Source organism: Elephantulus edwardii, unplaced genomic scaffold (genome assembly GCF_000299155.1).
Source record: "Elephantulus edwardii isolate Elephantulus edwardi_28Jun2011 unplaced genomic scaffold, EleEdw1.0 scaffold00002, whole genome shotgun sequence".
NCBI lineage: Eukaryota > Metazoa > Chordata > Mammalia > Macroscelidea > Macroscelididae > Elephantulus > Elephantulus edwardii.
In genome coordinates, this window is record NW_006399752.1 from 41,160,980 (window position 1) to 41,187,303 (window position 26,324).

Genomic DNA, 26,324 nt, shown 5'->3' on the forward strand with positions numbered 1-26,324 from the left:
CATCCAACTCTTGAATGCTGCTTTCTTGAATGCTGATAGTGGATCTAAGTAAAATATAATCCTTGACAGCTTCAATCTTTTCTCCCTCTATCATGATGCGGCCAATTGGCCCAGCTGTGCGGATTTCTGCTTTCTTTATGTTGACATAAAATTCATCAAACGCTGTGGTCTTTGATCATTTTCAGTGCATGCTTCAAGTTGTCTTCACTTTCTGCAAGCAAGGTCGTGTAATCTGTATAGCACAAGTTGTTGAATCTTCCTCCAATCATGATGCCACATTTCTTCTTCACATAGCCCAATGTCTTGGATTATATGCCCAGCACACGGATTGAAAATAGTTAAAGGGTATGTGGTATGGTGAAAGCGTTTCACCCTGAAGCACGCCTTTCCTGATTTTAAACTATGTAGTATCCCTTTGTTCTGTTGAACAATTGCTTCTTGGCTTACATGCAGGTTTCACATGATCAAAATTAAGTGTTCTCATTCTTCTCAATGTTATTCATAGTTTGTTTATTACGATCCTCACAGTTTGACGCCTTTGCATAGTCAATAAAACACAAGAAAGCTTCTCTCTGTTACTCACTTTAGGGAACTAATCTCACTGTTTCCAGACTTTGTTACTCTCTCTCATGGTGGATTATTTATATATGTGTTTTGTAACTTTCAATTGTCAATTCACATTATCAAGATTCTCACCAGGAGAATTTCGTGGGACCTGGGTCAAAATTACAGCCCTTGATAAGGTTGGCCTGTTTGTTGATCATCAAAGAAGACTGTCAGTTTTTCAGGCTGAGTCAAATACTTTGTCTTGTCATCACCACATAACTCCCTCCACCCCAAGCCACCCTTTAAGCAAGCATATCCCGTTCAGAGGTTCTGACTTGAAGCTGGGGTGAGTGCTGTCCAGTTCCTACTCCCACTCAAGAGTTCATCTCTTTTTCTGCATTGGTTTAAAAACTCAAGCCATCAAATTACCAAAGCAAGCAGTTGTCCATCCCAAGACTGCTATATGATCAGCCTATCTGCTTATGAGTTCTGATTCTCAGTCCTTCCCCTTTGAACTTTGCAATCTTATAAAATTAGTCACATACTTTCCATCACATTTATTCCATTTCCGCTAGCCTTCTAGCATTTTTTATTTTATTATTTTTAAATAGAAGTTTACAGAGACTTAGGGTTTCTATTCATTCACTGTTGCACTTTTTTCCCTGCACACCCCCTCCCCCGCAATTCGCTCTTCTGTTTGAAAAGTAAAAGAAAAACTTTCATTGTTATACAGTCCCTCCTCCCAAGTCCACTCCACTGTGCAGCCTTTACTCTTCAGGATACGTAAACTGCCATATTGCCAGAAAGGGAAATCTCCGAAGCTCTTACGTTTCTAATTCCTTCTCTTTGACTACATGAGTGAGAGGTCTCAGGTAGACACTTGTGGTCGTGTACTGTCAAGCTGGAACCGACCCACAGCTTACCCCCCGTAGGTTTTCAGAGGCAGTTAACGGCACAGGAAGAAACTGCCCAGCCTTTTCCCTGGAGCGGCTGGAAGGAAGCAAGTGCCTTCAGAACTGAGCACCTTCAGAATTGCGATGCAGCTTCTTACCACTAGTCCACCAGAGCGCCCTCAGTTAGATACTGTTCCTTCTTAGAGTTTCATATCATCCATGAGGAAGACTGGAACACTCTGGGCTGAAACTTTCTGTGATTTCATTGTGTGCTGGGGAAATGAGGCAGGCCAGACGACAACAGGAAGTGGGGGGTCATTAAGTGAGGGTCACTCTGAATCAGAATTGACTTGACAGTGGTGGATCATAGTTCTCTAGATATTCACGATCATGGACTTTTCTAGAGTTTGGATTCAATGTATTTACATTTTTAATATTTGTTTTACAGTATATCCTCCCATAAAATGAATATTCACACATATAAATACATGCATTAAATTTCTAGAAAGTCCTTTATAATGAAAACTGTCAAGTCTATTCCAATTTGTAGTGAGACTACAGGCCAGAGGAAAACTGTTTCTGAGGCTGTAAATCTTTGCTAGAGCCAAATGCTTCATCTTTTGCCTGTGGAATGGTTCGTGGGTTCAAACTGTCAACCTTTTAGTTAGAAGTTTATTACCTAACCCACTGTGCCACCAAGGCCCTTTTAATGACTGCCTACAATGGCTAGGGTTGATAGAAGGAGAATTGATATCTTTGAGCTGTGATGCTGGAGAATAATATTGAATATACCATGGACTGCTAGGAGAACAAACAAGTTCTTCCTGGAAAAGGTGAAGCCAGGCTGTTCCTTGGAGGCAAGGATTCTGAAGCTTCATCTGACATACTTTAGACATGTTGCAAGGAGGGATCAGCCCTCGAAGAGGGACGTCATGCTTGGGAGGGTGGAGAGACAGCGCAGGAGAGGAAGACCCTCGATGAGATGGATTGATTCAGTGACTGGGGTAATGGAGGTAGGTGTATCAGAGACAATAAGATTGGTACAGGATGGAGCAGGGTTTAGGGCTGTTGTACATAGGGTTGCTATGAGTCACAGGTGACTTTACGGCACATAACAACCACCACAACAACAATATTGACTATGAAGCCTGGCTGAAAGTAAAAAATACCAGAAGAATGTCTATTTGTGCTGTATTGACTATGCAAAGACATTTGACTGTGTGGATCCTAACAAGTTATGGCTAACACTGAGACCAATGGAAATCCCAGAGCACTTAATTGTGCTCATGTGAAACCTTTACTTAGGCTTGCAAACAAATCAAGGGAACACAGCATAGTTTAAAATTAAGAAACAAGAGTATCAGGGTTGTATTCTATCTCCATAATTTTTCAATCTGTATGCTGAGCAAATGATTAGAGAAGTTGGACTCTATGAAGAAGAATGTGACATAAAGATTGGAGGGAGACTCATCAATAATCTGTTTTATGCAGCTGACACAACCTTACTTGCTGAAAGTGAGAAGGAATTGAAGCACATATTGTGGAAAATCAAAGAACACAGAGTTCAATATGGATTACATCTCAATGTCAAGAAAATAAAAAGTCTTACTACTGGACTGATAGGGAACATCATGATACATAGAGAAAAGACTGAAACTGTCAACAACTTCCTCTTACTTGGATCCAAATGAACACTCTTGTACAAGCAGTCAGGAAATCAGGAGACATACTGCACTGGGAAAGTCTGCGGTTAAGGACCTTTCCAAATTACTGAGAAGTAATGATGTCAGTTTTAGTTCTAAGGTGCATCTGATCCAGGCCATGGTCTTTCAAATCACTTGCTCTGCATCTGAGAGATGAACAATGACTAAGGATGACAGAAGAAGAATTGATGCCTTTGAGCTTTGGTGTTGGAGAAGAGTATAGACCATCCCGTGGACAGTCTAAAGAACAAACATATATGTCCTACAGAAAGTGAAGCTGGAGTGTTCTTCGGAGGCAAAGATGATGAAGTTTCACCTCCCATCCTCTGGGCACGTCACTAGGAAAAGTTATTCCTTGGAGAGGGACATGAATGCCCGGAAAAGCAGAAGGTGAGCGAAGTAGAGGAAGACCCTTAACCGGCTGGGTTAATACAGTAACTCATCTTGTAGGCACTTACCAACAATATTGACTGTAACAATGGGTTTAAGCATATGAGGGCTGGTGAGGGTGACACAGGATAGGAAAAGATTCAGCTCTGTCGTTCACAAGGTCACTATGAGTCATAGTTGACTTGATTGCCTCTAACAACAACAGTATTATGTAATATAGGAAGTGCACAATCATCATGGTTCTTCCTACCAAAAAAATAGGTAAACAGATAAAACATAAAGACAAAAAAAGCCTATAAAGACGATTAAGGAATTAAATGACTTCTAAAACCAGAACATCTTTTCATTGTATTTGATGCAATCTCTTGCAGATTTTTTTTCCCTAAAATAAACATATTTCCTGAGAAAAGGAAGATATTCTTCTTCAGGGAAATTTTGAAAGAAAGAAAAATGTACTGATTATCTTGATAGCTAAGAAACTTATTGCTTCAGGCAGCCTGATCACTAGTGCATCATCAGGAAAATCACAGGGAAGGTGATCAGGGGCAATTTCCATGGCTGAAGGTTAAGCTGAGAGAAGGAAGCAGTGCATTAAACAGAAGGAAGCCTATTAAAATTAGCTCCATGGGAGAGAAAGAAAGGGCTTGTAAAAAAAAGGAATATATGAATAAAAGAACATAATGAATGTTCAAGTGGGGTCAGCAGAAACAGAGACCTTCATTGAAAACAAACTCAGAAAATCCAGAAACTGGAAGGGTCACACGCGCACACTGCCCTGAAGGACAGACACTCCCAGCCTGCCCTGCCTTCCTGTTCCTCAAGACAGCGCCTACTGCAGTAGCCCCCCCACCCCACTCCCCGGCAAGCAGTACGTTTCCACTCTTTCCAGTGGGGCAGGGGGTGTTAAAGATAATGCATTGAGAAGCCATTATTAAGGCAAGATGACAAAAGATGAGATTATAATCTCACAGGCTAGGAGCCCAGAACAGGGAGTCAGACCAATAAGAAGAAATAAGGAGCTTCTCCAGCGGCTTTTACAAATGATGAGCCCCGCTTTTTCTACTCTGGGTTTAACTCAGTCTCACAAGGATAAATATTGCATAAGACCATTATTGTAGAATGAGTATAAGGATCCAGGAGGGGTGGGAGAGGCTGGAAGCGGAGGGACGTGGATGTGCAGGGTGAAATGGGGATTAATCATTGAGTTGTACAATTTGATGGGGAGGGGGTGAGGGAAATGGAAAGCATTTGTTTGAATTTGTGTTAGAATTTTGTAAATAAGTAAATGAAAAGAAAAAAAAATAAAAAGGATATGTGGGGCTGGCTTGCCCACTAATCATGAGATCATGGACTTCCAAAAATTCTTAGGAGGTCATGTTGACACCATCATTCAAAATCCCTGTTCCAAACTCTTTTTCTATATGGCCCTCAAATTGCTGGACGTATTTAGACAGTTTGTGTATGGAAGTGTAAAGAACTTCTGTCCCATGATGCATGTAAGGCCCCGGCAAGGTCACTCACTGACAGCTGCCCCGAAGGGAATGTTAGGGGAGAACAGGAACTTCCACAGGAAGTTGTGTTGCGAACCCAAAGACCTCAAGCCACTCTGGTGTTTGCATCGAGGAGCATTTCGAAGTGGGAGAGGTGGACACTCTCCTCCCATGCAGCCCACAGCCTCGGGAGCCCGGTGGTGGGTCAGCCCTGAGCAGAGCGAGGGAGGGAGCCCGCTAGCTATCTCTCCTGAAGTGATCATCAGGGACCCCCCCACACACCCCGACATTAATGATCAAGCGCACACCACAGGGCTGAGCTTCCCGCGCACACACGGTGATATGACCTCACCTTAGTGAAGGCTCGATAGCACAGGCCACACAGCTCCACCAGGTAGGCCAGCGTGAAGACGGCGTTCTGAATGACAAAGCTGAGCAACTTTGAAAAGGGCTCCAGCAGGCTCTGAAACGAGAGCGGAAGCAGAGAAAACCAACGGCTGAGTCCTCGACGTGCATAAAGGCCTGGCGAGACTCTGACACGGTGCAATCACTCTCTCCACTCACCCTCCGTCGGTCTAACGAGAACAGAGATGTGGCTTCTGTTCCAAGAGCATGAGACACTCATCCTACAGCTCGGGACAAAATCCATTCTTCCACGTGGCATTTTTTACCAACTCGCATGATGAAAGGAAGGGTGGTGCAGTGGTTAGAGTGTGGCTGCTTCAAGGTCAAGTTTCGAGCCCACCACTCACTGTGTGTGGGAAAGATGGGACAATCAGCTTCCTGAAGATGTGCAGCCTGGTAAACCCTAAGGGATTGATCTGCTCTGTCCTGTAAGGGCTGCTGGGCAGGCATGAGCTCGATGGCAGTGGGTGGGCGTGATAAATCCACCGCCTACCTTCACATCTAGCAAGATGATCACCCTAAACGACCAAGACTGAGGCTGGCACTAGAATCTTCCACTCCGTTCCTCAAAACCGTTAAGCAGCTATGGATTTATCAGCTCTGGATTCTCTATCAGCCTGTTGTCTCTATGAAGTAGTGCAGACTAGATCTGTGTGCACATGTAAGAGAAACTCTCACCACAACCTTAACCTTAACCTTAACCTTAACCTTAACCTTAACAATCCACTGCGGTGGAGCCGATTCCTCCACCACGTTCCCAAGACTGTAAATCATCACAGGAACAGACTGCTTTGTCCTTCTCCCTGGCAGCAGCTGATGGAGTCAAACCGTCTCCCTTCTCTTTAGCATTCCAGCACATAACAGACAACATGGCCCTAGAGTCCCTCATCACAGCCTTAACCTTCTAATATCTTACCAGGTGGCCACTGTCAGCCTTGGCTTCCCCATTAGAATCCAACAGAACGAATTTTAGTTCCTTATGCTTCTTAAGTTATTTAAAAACACTCACTGAGGACCTGCTTCCAGGCGCAAGTAGACCGTTTTACCTCGTTATCTCCTTAAGCTCCTTAGAACTATCCTGGGGAGACTGTACTTTTTTAAAAATTTATTCTGCTTCTTTAGTGTCCAATTTATTATTATTATTAATAATAATAATAATTTTAATGAAAATTTACAGAGACTTTGGATTTCCATTCATTCATTGTTGCACTTTTCTTCCTGTCCATTCCTCCCCCCCCCACAGTTCGTTCTTCTCTTTGAAAAGTAAAAGGAAAATTCTTTCATTGTTATACAGTCCCTCCCCCCACGTCCAGCCCACTATGCAGCCTTCGATTATCACCGTTAATGACACAAGCTCTAGAATCCGCAAACAAAGGTTCAACTCTTGCTCTTGAACCAATCACTTTAAATTCTCCTCAACTTAGTTTATTCCTCTGTAAAATCACGAAACAACAAATAGAGGGTTAGCGGAAGAGAGAAAGACCCTCCTGAGATGGACTGACAGAGTGACTGGAGGCATATGAGCAGGGCCTGGATGTGTACCAGCGAGGATACGGCAAGCCTCCCACCTGGGCTTCATGAGGTCACTGCGCATAGCACTCAACTCAGTGGCACCAAACACAATGGTAAGAATTCCCCTCTCCTTACGGTTGTTGAGAAAATCAGAGAAGTTCAATCTCCAGCAGTGTTAGCTATGATTTTCATAACTGATCTTCCGCAGATTTCGCATCTTTATTCTGCGGATGTAGGCTTTGTCTCGCATACTTGGGGCATGCTGTGAGGAAAGGCTGTTCCTTGGAGAGGGACATCATGGTTGGGAAGGTGGAAGAGAGGAAGACCCTCGACCTGGCAGTCAGACATGGTGATTGCCACAACAGGCTCTAGTGTGTCAGTAATTGTGAAGATGGCACAGGACAGGAGAGAGAGGGTTCAGATCTCTTGTTCATGGAGTCGCTATGGGTCATACTCGGTTTAACGGCACCTAACAATAACATTCTACAGATGAGGGGAACTAAACAAGCTAACTAAGGAACTTGCCTAACACCATACAGTCATTGCATGGATTTCACACCAAATCCCAGGGCTTTTTTCCTTGCGTTAAAATTGTGTTGTGAAGAAGACCAGATTTGTATTGGCTCTCAACTACTTCCATACCAAGATGCCTACTCCACCATCTCTTCAGTCCTTATTGCCTGGATTATGAAAGAGATATTATCTCATGTGCAAACACAGGAAGCAACGAAAAGGACGGGTGAGGAATTAAGTCACCTGTGTCATCACGTAGTGTTAACTTGTTGGAGGGAGGCCCCTTGATTTCTGAACAGTCAGGGGCAACAGGGCGGCAATGGCTGACCCTTGACAAACACAAGTTTGAACTGCACTGGCTCAAGTGCCTTTTGAGCATCCACTTAAGATGCCACCATCTGATGCTAATCACCTTCGGGAACAGAATGGCTCAAGTGAAGATGATTAATAACACTTAAGACATTGAATAGCAACAGGAAGGAGTCCAGTAAGTGGGACCACACAGCCGAAGTCCGTGCTGCTCAAAGGTCAAGTGCATCTATTGTTCTGCGAATAGCCATTTACGTAGTTGAAATCTCCCATCATCCTCTCTATACACAGGTTTTCTCCCACCATCCAAAGGCAGAACACTCCCACGAAACCTCCAGGAAGTTCAAGTGGTGCAAAGTGAAGAAGTAATTGCCTTTCATTTACACAGGAACAACTCTTAAGCACCCACAGACTCCAAATAAAACCTACCAAATCATCCCAGGTAACACATAAGCCCAAGTAACACTACTATCTAGCAAAGGCAGGAATGCTGGGACACACGCCCAGCTGGCGTGAATGTATTCACAGTGTCGTTCCAGGAAAGGAGCTTGGCCACGTCACAGGTCAGGACTCCCACCACCCCTTTAACAGATTACTGCAAATGAACACTAAGCGCTAGTTTGCTTTTCACCTTTTCTGTTAAATAAAAAATCCCATTTGGATTTCCTTTCAGGAATTAAAATCCAACCATAAGAAAAACAAAGGGGTACAAAGCAAACTTTCCAAATGCAGGAACGCCAATGTTTTTTATTACTTCACATGAGAATTTTCCAAAGTTGGTGACATTCTTTAGAATCACCCCTTTGAATGGCCACAAAAATAAGTCAGATGTTCTGATCAGTGACATCTTCATAGGTTTATTTTTGCTTTCCTTTCTTAGAACAAATTGCAGAAAAGAAATGATTAAAATTAAAATATAGGAACATTTTTACATTATTTTTCATTATTGGTACAAAATGAGTTTTCTCGGTGTTCCTTGCCCTTGAAGTTCTTTTGTCTCTGTCACCCACAGAAACCTCTGTAGTGCTGCTTGTTTTCCATACGGAGAAACTTAAAGGAACTCTGTGATATAGTGCTGTTGATTCAGTATCTTTGCTATGTCCCTTGAAATGCAGAGAAAGGGGGCTGAACATGTCACAAGTTGGTATAAAACACTCCTTACTGATCAAAAGAAAAACCAGAATTCAATAAAATCTTGTTACCATGGCAGTATAGAGGTGAAACGGTCTGGTGGTGCAGAGGTTAAAAGCCCACTTGGTAGCTGCAAAGTTGACAGTTGAAACCCACCAGTTTTTCTTTAACAAAGCAAACTTTAGTGTGTCTTTGAGGTGTGGGCCATTTTCTCCCGAAACTGGAGCACTGGAAGTGTATTGGGGTGCCCTCCAACACCCCCATCGCATTCAGACAGAGATGGAGACAGACTTAAGAGGCACCTGGCACCCAAAGCACATCCCAGGGAAGGCCGGTTGTGCATGGTGGTCACTGCTGCCTGTCCATTCCCAGTGTCTCACTTCCCGGGCCTACGCACGCTTTCTGTGCCCAGGTATGAGTTTGGCTGTTTTCAAAGGGCGCTTCTCTTTGGTACTAAATCTGGAGCGGAGTCGAGGCTTCAGCCCTGGGACTGCGGCTTATCGCCCTGGGACTGGGGCTCACTGCGTCCTCTTTCCAGTTTTTTTTTCTTAACAGCACTCATCTTCGGGGACGCCAGCCTCTCATTTTGCCTCATGGGACGTCTTCATCCTCGGGGGATGATACGGCATCATCATCGCTGTTGTCATCCTTGTCACTTTCTTCTTCCTCCTCTTCCCGAGTTAGATCTGAAGCATCATCAGACTCCTGACCGCTGATGAGCACAGGTCCAGAGTCAGCTGAAAAACGACTGGTCGAGAGTCTTCCTCTCTTTCACTGATTCTCCACCTTCTAGGCCAGCTTCATCCATATCCAGAAATACTCAGATAAGCAAAGTGAGTAACACACAGTTCTGGATTATATGAAGCTCACAGCCTCATGGGGGAACTTCAGTACTATAGAAGTGCTTGATAGAGGTCTCTAAAAGGCACATGGTTCAAATCCACAGCTGCCCAGTGGGAGAAGGATAGGCAATCTCCTCCTGTGTGATTTACTGCCTCTGAAAACCTGCCAATGGGTCAGCTATGGGTTCATTCTGACTCAACTGCACATAACAACAACATAGAGATCTCTACCAGCACTTGGGAAATTTGCTACCAGGCAAAGTTGCTATAGAAAATATTAGCATTTTTTACTTAAGGGGATTTTGATGAATGAGCAGCCCACCACACAGACAAGGTATAAAGCATTTCAGGTAAAGCAAATGGCTTAAGCAAAGGCAAGGAAGTATGAAATTAAATAAAATTGTACATGAAAAGCACATAGCATTACACCTGCCATATGGTAAGTCAACTGTGGTGGTGGTTTGATGATGCGGTGATGACTGTCTTAAAAGAGCACAGAAGTATGAAAATGGGACAGAACCAGGGAGCTGAGAAATACCCTCTTCTGAAAAGGAACTTATTTGTAAAAGGTGGAATTCACACTCTTTCAGTAAGGAATGGGGCACCATGACATCTAAGTTTAGGAGAACCACCGTGTCAGGAATAGAGCACAGATTACTGGGCATGGCCCACTATGGGGAAGAGCTTTTCTATTCTTGGGGTCCTTCAAGTCGATTTGGACAAGAGTGACCCTAGAAGTCAGAGAACTGCCTCCAGATGGTTTGCTAGGCCATAATCTTTTGGGACGGGGGAGATGGCTAAGTCTTTTCCTCCGTAGGGCCACTGGTGGGTTCAAACTGCTGACCTATCATTTAGCAGCCAGGTGTTTAAACGTTGCACACCCAGGGCTCGCTCTTAGTAGTGACTCTTGTTTGATGCCGTCAACAACGACTTATAGTGACCCTAGGAATCCTGCCCTGTCCTGTCCTGTCCTCCCATCTCCGACACACTTGGGTCCATTGCCACGGTCACTGATAATCCATCTCATGGTGGGTCTTCCTCTCTTTCTCTGATCTACCACCTTCCCAAGCACGAGGTCCTTCTCCAAGGACTGGCCTCTCCTGACACCATGTCCAAAGCATGTGAGGTGAAAGTTAAGTACTAAGAAGATTTACGACTGAAAAATTATATTATGATGATCAAGACTTCTTCACAGGAGACACGGACCTAGCACGAGGAGTGGAGATATGCTTAAAGTACAGCATTCAGTGTGTTCACATTCCCTCAGCACTGCGCCATGCTTGTCTTTATAATTGAATAGTCAGTTGATTATCTTTTTGAAACATACATACCCTTGTGGCGTTCGTAGAGGGGATTTTCAAGAGGCAAATCATAATCCTCAAACTGGAATCTAGAGAACACTGCAAACAAATGGTAAAAAATAAGGATGTCATTACCTTTCTTAATTTACCTTTTCCTTAAATTACATCTTTAAATATAACTTTCAGAAAAAAAAAGAATCATAACTGCTCTCTGTAGCTTTCGTAGGCCATTTATTCATGTTGATAAAAGAAAAAAATGCCCTTTAGGCTAACAATAATGAAATAATTAAACATTATAAAATCTAGTAATGAAACATAACTCCTATTTCTCAAAGATATTAATAAAAATTAAATTAGACACAGAGAATTGAATAAATAATTGGATGAAGAGATGGACTGACAGAAAAATAGTTATTGTTGTTGTTGATTGCCTTCGAGTTGAGCACGAACAATGAACAAAAAGGCCTGATGCCACTCGACAACTATCGACATTTATCAAAGTTTATAGAGTCTCTGGAGGCATGCGGTTTTAGGAAGTGGATGCCACTCCTGCATCCAAATCTAAAGAGGTACACAAATTTGTGAAATGGGGGGAACAACTTAGATTTAAGACCATTAATCTCATTAGCTCACATAAGAATCAATTTCATCTGCCCTTTCACTACTACTAAAAAAATCTAACAAGAGCCTGAAAAAAAGAAATCAAATTTCTAGAGTACACAACCATACTTCACATTAGATTTCTATTCAGACAAGATTCCATCTCAAAATACATTTTAAAAATTGAGTTTAGTGAGATTATGGGGAAATGTGACAGCAAGAATAAAGAATTATATTGTTTAACATTTTTTTCTTCAAATCCTGAAACAGCATAGCTGGACATGACAAGAACCTTTTTAAGTAACAGGCTCAGGCTGTGGCCTTCCACGTAGCTGCCTTATCTGGACACATGGCCGCTAAGGTCTTCACGCAACTGAAGCTAGAACTGAGGAAGGGCCCAGTAACCTGTGTTTTATCTGGAGATACAGACATTAAAGTGTGAGAGTCACTTCTCTAAATTGATAGGAAGCTGTAGAAAAGGTTTTCAGTTGAAGGAATCCCTGTCTAATTGACCTGCTCGATACTCAAAGGAACCGATGCGGCTTTTGCATTACTCTAAACTAGGGGCTGAAATTCTCCACCCATTGGCCCCTGTTTCAAAAGTCACTGCCAACATATGGGAACCAATGGTGAGCTGACCCTCCGGGGTTTTTGGTTATAAGTCACACAGGACGGGACTGCCTGGCTCGCTCTTGAGGACCCTCTGGTGGATTCCAACCACCAGAAAGTCATGCCCTTGGACGAGGCGGCACAACACCCTACAGATGACCCCACCAGAGCAGCCCCAACTGCTTCCAGAATCAGAAAGTGACACCTTGAAAAGAAAGGTGAAGACCTGGTAAGACCAGGCCTACAATCTCACTCAGGAACAATGAGCTGGAATGGGGGGGCAGTGCTCCCCCCACCCCGGGAAGGAAATGGTACTTTACACCAGGGTCGCATTCCCATGACTAGTTCCTCCCGCTCCACTTCCCTCACTCAGCTGGCATGCCCGTGACTTCTAGGCAAGGGCTGACTGTCATGACCTAGGTTTACCAGTTTACAGGTAGCAAACTTTCCAACTGTCTAAAGGAAACTAAAGAAACATTTGGACTCTAGCACTAGCCCATAGGATCTGCATGTGTCCTGTCTGTTCTCTGGGCCTAGAGAGGATCCATGTATGTACCATCTTAAAATGTGTACATTTGATTGTGCCTGTGACCACACACAGCAGACGTATGTATGCAGGCACGGTTCCAAAGTACTCTTCCACCTTGCTTAGATTTACAATAGGTACTCAGACATGGTCTTTGCAGTCACGTGTTATGCGTCAGAGAACTGGACAATGACCAGGGAGGATAGAAGAATAATTGATGCTTTTGAATTGTGGTGTTGGAGAAGAGTGCTGAGAGTGCCATGGACTGCTAAGAAAACAAACAGGTTCATCCTAGAGAGGGTTAAACCAGGCTGCTCCTTGGAGGCAAAGATTTTGAGGCTTCGTCTGACATACTTTGGACATGTTGTAAGGAGGGACCAGTCCTTGGAGAGCGACATCATGCTTGGGAGAGTGGAGGGACAGCGCAGGACAGGAAGGCCCTCTGGGAGATGGAGTGATTCAGTGATTGGGGCTATCGGTATGCATGTGTCAGAGACAATGAGATTGGCAGAGGACAGAGCAGAGTTTAGTGCTGTTGTACATAGGGTCGCTATGAGTAACAAGCGACTCAATGGCACATAACAACAACAACAACAACTCAGGTTTGGGAGGGAGCTCTGGTGGCCTAGTGGCAAGAAGCTGCGCTGAAATCCCACAGGTGGCATGCGGTTCAAGGCCACCAGCTGCTCCGCGGAAGAAGGCTGGGCAGTCTCCTCCTGTGTGATTGACTGCCTCTGAAAACCTGCTGGAGGTTCCAACTCGATGGTACACAACAACAACAACAACAACTCAGATTTGGGAGTATACAGAAATGCAGGGATAGCTGGTGAGGGGATAAGGACCAACCAGCAATACCATGGTGGTCTCGCAAGTTCCTCACTGGCAAACATCTCCCAGTCATTCTCAAGTGGATGTGTTGCATCCTATGCCTATACTCCTTTTAGACAAAACTAACTAACTCTCTCTCTCTCTCTCTCTCTCTCTCTCTCTCTCTCTCAGATCCATCTGAGAAAAGTCTCTGAATAAACACAATCTGCTAATGTCTTTCAGACCTTTTTCTCCCCAAATGACTGGAAGCATCTGTGACCCAGAGCCCATTCTGTTCACCGCAGACTGCTGCTGTTCAACAACACGTGAAGGAAAGCATCTAAATCATTGGTCCCTTGCAGTGGCTGCCTTTTGTGAGACATTCCGTCACCAACACCCGGCTCCCTGTGCTGTTCTCAGGGAGGAAAGGGCCTGGTGGCACGCCTTAGAACTTGCAAGAGCATCTGTGAGGAGCGGCACAGGTAGCAGGTGAGATCGTGGCTCCTCTTACCTTCAGAGGTAAAACGCAAGGCAGCTTGGCGAAGAACGTCTGGAACTGGTTGCTGACTGTGGTCCAGAGGCTACTAGGGGAATCCATGGGCAAAGCTTCCATGAAGGTAGCAATGTTTTCCAAACAGCGTATCATAGCACCCCCTGCTGGTAAATTCTTTTTGTTATTTAGACCCTAAAAACACAAAAGCATAGGCAATCAACTGCTGAGACAGCACGGGAATTCATACAGCTACCTGGTGAAGCTCAGTTTAAAAAGCCCACGTTTGTGCTAGAAATGGGGGCTGAGAGCCTACTGTTGGTCAATGAGTGTAACAGGCAGGATATGGAGGGGGGGGAAAACTGCAAAGTTCAGACGCACTCAAGAGGGAAAAAATGAGAGCTTGTGCGCTCACAGAAAGAAGGTAGAATGTGCATAGTGAGGAGCCTCTTCTAACACCTACTCCAGGTGTGGCCAGGTGCTGAGAAAGGAGCCCTGGGGGAGGAACAGTTCAACTGCCTGGCTTCTCACCTCAAGGCCGGAGGTGTGAACTCACCAGCTACTCCACAGGGGTAAGATGAAGGCGTCAGGCAGTTCTGCTCTGTCATACAAATTGACCCAATAGGAGCAGGTAGATTGGTTGGGGGTGGGTGGGGGTAGTAAGATGATACAAGGCTGACTGACATGCATGCTGCCTAGGTCTGGAAGGTTGATGGGAGCAGCGGGCTCCTGAAACTCAACCCCCCAAGCTCACCGAGAAAGCGAACCGACAAGGTCATGGTGGAGATGTGAACACAATCTCCTCTACTCCCAACACCAATGTTCAGACGTCAGCCAGTTCTATGAGGTGAGCACTCCACTCCAGGCCTGGAGTCCACCACTTTATAAATAGTGTTATTGTTAATTGCTGTTGAGGTGCCTTTGACTCATAGAGACTTGACATATAACTGAAGAAAACAGTGCCCAGTTCTAAACCATTTTCAGGGCAAATAAACTCAGAACCAGCTCACAGCTGACCCTCCAGGGGGTTTCTGAGGCTGTAAATGGAACTGAAGGAGATGACCCATCTTTCTCCCCTGGAGCAGCTGGGAGATTCAAACTGCCTGCCTTTGGATAGAACTGCGAGGGCATTCAAATCGCCAGAGGCCTGGTCTTTAGATTAATAGTACAGCTTGGCCACACACACCTATCTCTCTCTTTCTCTCTCTCTCTCTTTTTCTCTCCCTCCAAATTATGCAACCAGAGCCCCCTCAGGACCAAGAGGATGTTTTAATCTATCGTTCTAGAATAGAAAAGTTCAACTGACATGTTTCTTTGTCATGAGGATCTTCTCATCACTCCTACATGGACTGACTAACAGACACAACCACAGCCGGGACTTAGAAGGTCACTAACACAGACCTACCTCCAAGAGCTGACTGAGGGCAGCGATAGAGCTCAGCTCATTGAAGTCCATCAAGGACGTGGCCAAGGTCCGTAAAAAAGTCCCATCTGGAAAGTCAACAGTCAGATTTAACAGGGAGGAAGTTGCAATCACCAGCCAGGTCTGCAGTGACCGGACCCTCAGCACCTAACTTGCCTTTGATGGTGCTTTGGAACAGCTGCGGAAAGATGCCGTTGGGAGCCAGTTGATGGAAGATACAGCGTAGGAACTGCTTGGCCACCCCTGCTGCATTGCCAGGAACCATCATGCTGGGGGTTGACAGACAGAGAAAAGCCAAGGAGTCACGCGCCTGTGTTCACTTGCTCACATAGTTATTTAGTTTAGACATTTCTACAGCAATCGTTTTACAGATTATCCCATTGCCATTTTCATCTGTGAAATAAAATCATCTGATCAGACCTAATCTTCAGAAATAGGAAGTTCTTAGAAAGACAGAACCATGAAGCATCAGAGCAATCCAGATATATTCCAGGCCTGGAGAGAAAAAGTGACCCACCAAGATTGTCTAGGGAATGGCAGTGTGGTGACCAGAACCTGTGACAGTGATCCTCCCAGGAAAGTGTCTTCGGTGGTGCTATCACTGTGGAAGGTGGTATAGCACTTTCTCAAAAAGTTGCAAATAGAGATACCATTTGACCCAGCAAATCCACTACTGGGAATATACCCCAAAAAGACCATAATTGACATCCAAGCAGATATATGCACACCCATGTTTATTGCAGCTTTGTTCACAATAGCAAGGAGTTGGAAACAACCCAGGTGCCCATCAACAAACGAATGGACAGAGAAGCTGTGGTATATTGACACAATGGAATACTACACTGCATTGAAAAACAAGGAACTCGTGCAATATTATTCAAAATGGGTGACCCTGGAGGACATTATGCTGAGTGAAGTATCTCAGTCACAAAAGGACAAATACTGCATGGTGTCACTGTTGTAAAGCAGGACTGACCTTGGGGTTGGGAGGAGACTGTGAAAGATGGGTTCAATAATGTATACTGCATTGAAACAGATGAGGGAGAAAACTGTTTAAGAGGGAAAATTATTAGGGAGTTTTGTCAACACAGGAGTCCAGGGCAAAGGCTGCAGAGTGGAGTGGACCTGGGGGAGGGATTGTAAAACAATGAAAGAATTTTTCTTTTAATTGTCCAAGATGGTAGTGTACCATGGGGGAGGGTTGGGAGGGGAGAAAAGTACAACAATGAATGAATGGAAATCCAAAGTCTCTTTAAATTTTCATTGAAATTAATAATAATTTTTTAAAAAAGAAATAAAAAAAGAAAGTGTCTTTGGTTAAGAAAGCTGCTCTGGTGGCAAGAAGCTGCACTGTAATCCCAGAGGCATGTGGTTCAAATCCTCCAGATGCTCTGCTGGAGAAGGAGGGGCAATCTTCTCCTGTACCAATCAGATCTGATTTGATGGTACACACACAAAAAATAATAAAACTAAAAAAAAAAGAAGAAAGAAAGAAAGCTGCTCTGAGAAAAATGTGAGAATGGAGATGTTAATTTTTAACAGATAATCTCAGAAATTATCTTGCAGCCTCTGAGTTGGCACTCATGAGAGTATGGGGTTCTAACAGGTGTATGATACCCCTCTATCCTCTATCTTCTATCCACCTCCTCACATCAAAAAGGAGTCCAGAGATCTTTACAGAGCCGAGCCTCTTAGACAGAAGTGCCAAAAAATGTTAAGTTACAAAAAAAGGAAAGAAGAAAGAAAGAAAACCAAAGGCCTCAAACAGACAAAGGTGAAAAATCTCTTAGCAACTGGTTTCATTTTGCTCTTGTTAGTGGCCTAGTGGCAAGAAGCTGCGCCGCAATCATGAAGGTACGCTGGTCAAGGCCACCACCTGCTCCATAGGGGAAGGATTAGCAATCACCTCCCATGCGATTAACTGCCTCTGAAAACCCACCTGAGTATCAGCTAGGAGTCAGTTCCTATTTGACAGTACACAACAGCCACCACCTTGAAATACTGGTCCAAGTTTATAAGTCGAAACATTCTCCAGAAGGAAATAACAGCAAGTACACATTAACTCTTTCAGAAAACAGAGGACAGAACCCTTGCCACTTTGTTTTAAGAAGCCACCATCCGCTAAAACTATCCGATGCCATTATAAAAAAGAAGAAAAGAGGGGAAATGGCCAGTCAACACTAACAACACTGTACATAAAAGGAATAGTTCACACAGTGAGATATCATCTCACTCTCTTAACAGTGGCAAAATTCAACAGGACAGCAGATAATAAATGTTGAGATAGGAAAGCTAATACGCCGTTGGTGGGATTGTTAAATCTTACAACCACTCTGGAAGGCAGTTTGGTGCTTCCTCAAAAAGCTGAACATAGAAATTCTGTATGACCCAGCTAATCCATTGCTTGGAATATACACCAAGAGAATGAGAACGGAGGCACAAACGGAGACTTGTACACCAGTGTTCATAGCAGCATTATTCACCATCGCAAGAACGCGGAAACAGCCCAGATTTTCAACCATAAACAAATGGATTGAGAAGTTGTGGTGCATTCGCACAATGGAATACTATGCAGCATGCAGAGCAATGCTTTGGTAAATTATTATGTAATGTGGGAGGGACTGGAGAGCATTATGCTGAGTGAACTAACTCTGTCCCACAAGGACAAATACTGTATAAAACCGTTAAGTATGAATGTAAGAAAGTAAGAATAAGCGTGAGGATCCAAAGGTGGGGGAGGGTGGAAGCAGAGGGGTGAGGATGGGCGGGGGTGGGGTGTTAATCTTAGGGTTGCACAATTCGATGGGGGGTGGGGTAAAGGAAATGGAAAGGATCTTGTGTGAAAAACAACGCATTTGAACTTTGTAAATAAATCAGTCTAAAGTAAAAAAATAGAAATTGTAAAGAAAGAATGGGTCACAGAAGGAATAGATGATGGCTGGTCACCACTATTGACCGTTCTGTTGAAGAACATAACAGAGAAACTCTGATTAAAAAATATGAAAAAATACAGGCCAGAACTTGAAATTCTTAATGACGCTAGAGATTTCTATACAAACATCCATAGCAGGTAGAAACCCTAATGTCCACTAATAGAAAAATAAAGAAATAATATTCTAGAGCTGAATATTACTCAGCTCTACAAAGTTCCAGAAAATAAATGAACTACTGATAAATGCAACAACAAAGATGAATCTCAAAAATACTAAGCTGAGTGAAAGAAGCCTCAGATAGATGATAGAAGGCCATTTATATAAAACTCTAGGATTCCTTTCATATTAAGTTCTACAACAGGGAAAATTAATCTATGGTGGAAGAAAAAAAAATCACAACAATGTTTGCCTCGGGGGGAGCAGAGATGGTCTATGGAGGTCCAGGAGGGAACTTTCTGGGGGTCCTGTCCTGTATCAGAACAAGGGCTTGGATTATACAGGTCAAAAGTCAGTGAATATGCACTTAGATTTTTACACTTTCTTGTGTATAGACTTGGTGGTTGTTGTTTTGTGCCATCGAGTTGCTTGTGACTCATAGTGACTCTTTGTACAAGAGCCCTAAACCCTGTTCTATCCTGTGCCAATCTTACTGTCTCTGACACGTCTACCCCCATTACCCTAGTCACTCAATCAATCTATCTCATCAAGGGTCTTCATCTCCTGCGCTGTCCCTCCATCCTCTCAAGCACAATGTCCTTCTCCAAGGACTGATCCCGCCTTACAACATGTCCAAAGTATGTCAGATGAAGCTTCAGAATCCTTGTCTCCAAAGAGAAGCCTGGTTTCACTCTCTCTCGGAAGAACCTGTTTGTTCTCCTAGCAGTCTATGGTACATTTGACACTGTTCTCCAGCACCACCCCTCAAAGGCATCAGTTCTCTCTTTCTCTTTCTCTCTCTCACGCTTGCACTCACTCTTGCTCTCTTCTTTAATGTGTGTACCGTCAAATTGGATCTGACTGGCACAGGAGGAGATTGCCCCTCCTCCAGCAGAGCATCTGGTGGATTCAAACCACCTATCTCTGGGATTGCAATGCAGCTTCTTGCCACTAGGCCACCCAAGCTCCCTATCAATTCTCTTTCTATCATCCGTAGTCATTGTCCAGCTCTCTAACTTGGTAGCAAAAGGTAAAACAAACAAACAAACAAAAAAACCCCAAACCCTGGAAATAAACACTGCACTTGAAGTAGATAAAGAAAAGTACACTCATGTTTACTTTCCCACCACTGGTCTTGCTCCTCAAAGGAGACATGTTCCTGCGCTGGTTGTTCTCTGTCTGGAAAGTTCTTTCTGTAAATTGCTGCCTGGTTCACTCCCTCACTTTGCTCAAATTTCACTTTCTCAAAGAGGCCTTCTCTGACTACTATAACTAAACCCCCACTGGTCTAGCCTCTACCCCTGTGTTATTTTTTTTTTGTGGCACTTAACATAAAATGATATTAAATTAAATCGCTCATTTTCTTGTTTGTTCATTTATCGAATGTCTAACTCCTGAACTAGAATATCATTTCCACAAGTGCTGGATTTGCAGCTTGGAAACAAACACACGCAAACACCAGTAACTTCTTGTCCCTAAAAATGACAAGTTTCCCAATAGTCTATGTATCTTCTTCACAGCACTAGCTGTAGTTTAAAATCTAATGTGATTATTGCACTCATGTTCTATGTTCTCCTCCTCATAAAGGGAAGAATCACACCAATTTTAGTCTATTCGTGTCTTCAAGTATCTATGCCCAGCATGTTGTTTTAATTGTTAAGTGCCATCAAGTCGTAGGAGACTCATAGTGACCCTAAGAATGAAAAACCTGAACACTTGTATACTTTCATTGTTTCTCTAATTCCATAGAGTTTCCGGAGGCAAGCTACTTCAGAAGTGGATGCAACTCCTCCTTCCAAGTTTGTTTTAATTGGGGAGCTCTACCAAACACTATCCACCATGGATAACCATTATTGCATTTTACACATCAGTGTCACAGAGTTTAGCATCACAACAACCATGAGTTACCTCTGTACAGCAAATGGACAGACCAGTGCTATCCCACTTAGAAGAGTTTTTGACCAAAAACAATTAAAACCAGGCCTGAGGGCCAAAGATTAAAATCAGCCAACTTTGGCTTGGTAGCATCACTTTCTATCCACTAGACCAAGGGAGCTCTTTCTAAAAGCCCGCCATAGGGTGGGTTTAAAACTATCTCTTGAAAACACATAAATAATGCTCAAAATCATTGTTCATAAGAGAGATGAAAATCAAAAGCACCATAACATACCATTTCACCCTAGTAGCAGTGGCAAATTGTAACAAGACATCAAGAAATAAATAGTGGAAAGGATATGGAGAGATTGGAAATGTCATGCACTAATGGTGGGATTGTAAGATGGTGTAACCACTCTGGAAGGTAGTTTGGCATTTCCTCAAAAAGCTGTACATAGAAATTGCATATGACACAGATATTACACTGCTAGGAATATACCCCAAGGAAAACAGAACTGAGACACAAATGGAGATTTGTACAATGTTCATAACAGCATTATTCACAATGACAAGAAAATAGAAATAGCCCAAATGTCATCAACAAATGAACAGACTGAGAAATTATAGTATATTCACATGACAGAATACTATGCAGCAGAGGCAATTATTTTTAAAAATACTATACAGTATGGCTAAAGAGTGTTATGCTGCATGAACTAATCCAGTCTCATAAGGACAAATACTGCATAAGACTATTATTGTAAAAATAGAAGGATAACTAGTAAGATGTGTTTAAAATTCCAAAGGGAAAGGGGAAGTGCAGGGGGGTACCAACAGTGGGAGGGAGGAAATGGCAAGGTCCCAGAGGAAGGGGGTGAAGGAATTAGGAAAAATCCAATGGGGGCCTGAAAAGACAGGATAATAGTGGGCATAGATAGACCAATGGTGATTAATTTTCTAAAACACAGTGTATGGGAAAGATCAAATGAAACATTGCAAATAAAGGAGTGTGTGAAACACAAAGTATATGCATTTTATATACAAACCAATACAAAATAAAAATATTTTTTTAAAAAACCCAACTCTCAAAACAACTATGAGATATCATCTCACCCCACTAAGAATAGCAAAATTTAATAGAACAGCAAACATCAAATGCTGGCGACGTTATGGAGAAACTGGAACCCTTATTCACTGTTGGTAGGAGTGTAAACTGGTGCAACCACTATGGAATGTTGTATGGTGCTTTCTCAAAAAGTTGCAAATAGAAATACCATTTGACCTAGCAATTCCACTACTGGGAATTTATCCTAAAGAAACCATAACTGCCACCCAAGCAAATACATGCACACCCATGTTTATAGTGGCTTTGTTCACAATAGCAAAGAGCTGGAAACAACTCAAGTGCCCATCAACAAATGAATGGATAGTAAAGCTATGATATAGTCACACAATGGAGTACTATACAGCATTGAAAAACAAGGAACTCATGAAATATTTTTCAAAATGGGTGACCCTGGAGGACATTATGCTGAGTGAAATATCTCAGTCACAAAGGACAACTATTGCATAGGGCCACTGTTGTAAAACGGGACTGACATCGAGGATGAGGGAAGACAGAAAAGGAGGAGAGGAATGATGTATATTGCATTGAAACAGATGAGGGAGAGAACTGTTTAGAAGGGACATATGATTGGGTATTATTGTCATGACAGGTGTCCAGAATGAAGGCTGCACAGTGGAGTGGACTTGAGGGGAGGGATTGCATAACAATGAAAGAGTTTTTCTTTTACTTATCAAGGAGAAGAGTTAATTGGGGGGGAGGGGTGGGCAGGGAGAAAAGTGTAAGAATGAATGAGTGGAAACCCTAAGTCTCTGCAAACTTGCATTAAAATTAATAATTTAAAAAAATCCTACTCTCTGTTAACAGAGTGAATGAATAAATGAAAGGACAGGGAGAAAATGAACCAGGAGTGCTCTCTGTGACTCCTCTGTGCCTGGAGCCTGCGAATGTTCCGTCCACATTTCACTCCGATGCTTTAGAAGGACAAGGAACATGCACAGAGCGTTCCATGTGGGCCTTACCTCTCTGCTTGATTCGAAAACGTTGTGCTGGAGGCCAACCTAGAAAACAGAGTAAACACAAGAATATCAAGAGGTCCGCTCTTCCACCCGCCCTGTCCCTCACCCACCAGGCTGTGACCTTAGAAGTGGCTCTTTGGGCTCCACAGTCACGCCATCATTTGCAGGATTCCTGAGGCTCCAGAGTGAACCTTCAGCCCCACAATCTTGGGTACTAAACTGAGTTTTGCATTTTTATATGGTCATGAGAGGTACAAAGATAAACTGTCTACACCACTTTCATCTTTCCAGAAGCCTTCCCGCCCTTTCCTGCTTCTTCTTCCTTGAGAAACAGACACTTCAGCTTCTGAGCCACCCGGTGACCGTATCCAGCTCTTCACACAAAAGTATTGCTCCTCCCTGCATCTGGCTGCCCTGCGTGTCTCCAGCCCGTGGTGTTCTTGAAGACAAGGACTCCGCGTAGCCCTTTGCAAATGGAGGCTCACTCCCACTGTTAACACTAATCTGTGTGAGTGCTTTACAAAACCAAGTTAGTCTTAACAGCTGTTTCCTATGATGAGCCTTGACCCCTGTTGTTAAAGAGGGTACAATCCAGGATGACCTTTCTTGGGCTGTACAAGAAGTAGAGTCTCACTTTAACATTTTTTTAAAAATTTCCATATATTTTTATTATAAAGTCTTAATTACTTTGAATTCTCCAGTGGCATAAAAGTCTGACTCACATTTAAAAGGTTCCTTTAAAAGAATCACATAAACATTCCCATTGTCCACCGTTACTGTATTAATCCTTTGCTTTATTTCTCTGGAGCACCACTTGGGTTTTGCTGATGGACCATTAGGGTCTAGAGATTGATGGAGTCCTTCTCCTGTTGTCAGGGTAATTTTGTATTTATGCCAAGAGCAAATAATGCAAGACCGTCCGTCCATCAAAATCCTCTATTTCTCCCAAATGTAAAGGTCCCCTTGAATGGTAACAGCGAATGTCTGTAGCATGCTATTCTCCTTTGTGGTAGAAAATGACCACTTCTCAATCAGGGACAATGGCTGTCATTCTTGCAGATCTTTTAAAGTCATCTTCTCTGCCGACACACGCACAGAGGAATACTCCTCCTCAGGATTTTCGACAGAGCTGCTGAGGTCCCTGTTGTTACTCCTCCTGAGCACTGACTAACGTGCTTCTTATTTCACTTGGGGCTCGATCTGCACATTATCAGGACTTGCCCTCGGTCCCGGGACACACCGCGTGCACGCTTCCACTCATGGCAACTGCGTGAACCCCTCACTTTAACATTTTAAAAATCAGAATTTGGCAACTCTTCGATGCCAGTGTATGTAACACTGTAAATTTTGTGACCTTGTCCCCAACATTCCTTTGACTGTCTCTGTAATCCAGCAGCAGCAGAAAAAAAAAAATTTAAATAGGGGGAAAATAAGAGAATATCTTGGGTTTTCACAGAGAAATGTGTGAGTATTCCTGTAGGACCTGAGGGGGCTCGGGTTTAACTCGGGAGTTCTCCTGGGAGGTAACCTTGGAACAGGGACAGAGATCCACTCAGTGACAAGCCCTCAGACTGACTTCCTGCATCCAGTCAGAAACTTCTGTTTCCACGGAAAATGAAGTCGAATTGGTTTTCTATCACCAGGCTAAACTTCAAATTAACCTTGACAGAGAGGTAGATGCTTGTCCGCTTTATCCCCATATTAACTCAATTCAAAATTCATGTCTCTGTGTTCAACCTCTGAAACCTAATTACAAACCAACCACAAACTGAAAAAACTCTACTTGATAAATGACAGCTATTTTGCCAATTCATTGATAATGATGGGAGGGACCTATTTACATTGAGAAGATAAATATATGACATTTAAGAAAGAAAAAAAAAGATCTCATTGCCATCGATTCAGAACTGACTCAAAGTAGCCACTCCAGTGGGTTTCTGAAGCTGTGAATTGCCTGAGAGGAGATTGTCCATTTTCTCCTGCAGGAAACCACCAGAGAGGTAGCAATGCAACTCCTGATGGGCTATGCCGCTCGTTGTTTTTAAGTGCTGTTGAGTATGACCTCTGATGACCCTATGAACAACAGGTCTGAACGCTGTGCTATCCTGTACCATTCTTACCCTCAACATATGACACTGCATCAATCTATCTCACTGAGGGTCTTCCTCTTCTTAGAAGATCCTCGACTTTGCCAAGCATAATATCCCCGTCCAAAGAACAGCTTCTCCTAGCACCATGTCCAAAATATGTGAGATGAAGCTTCACCATCTTTGCCTCCAAGGAATACAGTCGTTGCACTTTCTTTAAGATATATCTGTTATTTTGGTGGTCCATGGGACATCTAGCACTCTTCTCCAACATCACAACTCAAATGCATCAATTCTTCTCTTGTCATCCTTTTTCATTGTCCAGCTCTCAGCTGCAAAGCAGGTGACTGAAAAGACAATGATATGAATCAGGCATACCTTACTCTTTAAAGTGACATCATTGTTCCTCAGAAATCTGGGGCAATCCTTGACAGCTGACTTTCTCATTTCTATGCATTTCCCAATCTCCTGATTTCTGGTACCAAGGATGTTGACTGTGGAGATAAACAAGATGAAATCGTTGACAATCTCAATCTTTTCTCTATCTATCATGATGTTGCCTCTTGGTCCAGTAGAGAGGATTTTTGTTTTCTTGATGTTGAGATGTAATTCACATTGAAGGTTGCAGTCTTTAATCCTCTGCAGTAAGTGTTTCAGGTCCTTCTCACTTTCAGCAAGCAAGATTACATCATCTGTATTACACAGGTTGTTAAATGAGCCTTCCTCTCATCCTGATGCCATACTCGTCTTCATAAAGTCCAGATTCTCTAACAATTAGCTCAGCATACAAATTGAACAGGTGTGGAGAGAGAATACAGCCCTGACACATTCCTTTCCTGATTTTAAACCACGCAGTGTTCCATCAGGAAGGCCAGAGTGCTCTCTTCACAAGGGAGCATCCAGACAGAGAGCAGGTGTGACTGGAACCTGATGCATCTGTATCCTCATCAGAAGAAGTCAAGAGGCTCTATCAGGCTCTGCTGATATTAGGGGTACAGGATTTATTGGCCAGTATGCTATACTGATTGGGGGCTGGTAGACGGATGAAAGAATTTATGTAGTGCTTCTTACTTTATAGTTTGTGCATGTATGTGGCTTGTTTGTTCTTAGTTTGCTCTTTTGAGTACAGTACTTGTCTGTCAGTTAACTGTACTAAGGTAGCTTGCTGGCCACTGTGATTCTGAAGGCTGTGATACTGGTATTTAAACACCAGCAGGTCATCCATGGTGTGCAGGTTTCAGTGGAGCTTCCAGAGTATGAAAGACTAAGAAGGACTGGTTATCTCCTTCTGAAATAACCTTTGCAAACCCTACAATATGCCACTGTTATTGTTGTTGTATACCATCAAGTTAGAATTGCATAGGAAGAGATTGCCCATCTTTCTCCCAAAGAGCAGCTGGCGGATTCACACTGTGTATCTTTGCATTAACAGTACAATTCCTTCCCCTTAAAGGAGCTCAACAACAAGGGAGCTCTGGTGGCCTGGGGGTAAAGATTTGCACTGTTAACCCAAAGTAAGCAGCAGGAGAAAGACGAACAGTCTCCCCCTGTGTGATTTCCAGACCCTGAAAACCCACTGGAGGGTGAGCTATGACTCAGTTCTACTTCAATAGCACATTAACAACAATAACAAAACAGTTATACATGCCTGGAAATATTGTATATATGGTATCAACTAGAAAGTAAAATACTAAATTGACG

The 26,324-nt window shown here is 43.2% G+C and overlaps 1 protein-coding gene and 1 pseudogene across 1 annotated transcript in view; both read right to left on the reverse strand.

The window, feature by feature from the left end:
* Nucleotides 1–26,324, reverse strand: part of UNC79 (unc-79 homolog (C. elegans)) — a 291,864-nt gene that overhangs the window by 55,162 nt on the left and 210,378 nt on the right. The window contains exons 35-40 of the mRNA XM_006879101.1: nt 22,540–22,578; nt 15,647–15,759; nt 15,473–15,558; nt 14,089–14,262; nt 11,066–11,134; nt 5,375–5,485 (exon numbers count right to left, since the gene is read on the reverse strand). Coding sequence (XP_006879163.1) covers nt 5,375–5,485; nt 11,066–11,134; nt 14,089–14,262; nt 15,473–15,558; nt 15,647–15,759; nt 22,540–22,578 — 592 coding nt within the window. The remainder of the gene's footprint in view (nt 1–5,374; nt 5,486–11,065; nt 11,135–14,088; nt 14,263–15,472; nt 15,559–15,646; nt 15,760–22,539; nt 22,579–26,324) is intronic.
* LOC102853360 lies at nt 23,206–23,797 on the reverse strand (annotated as a pseudogene).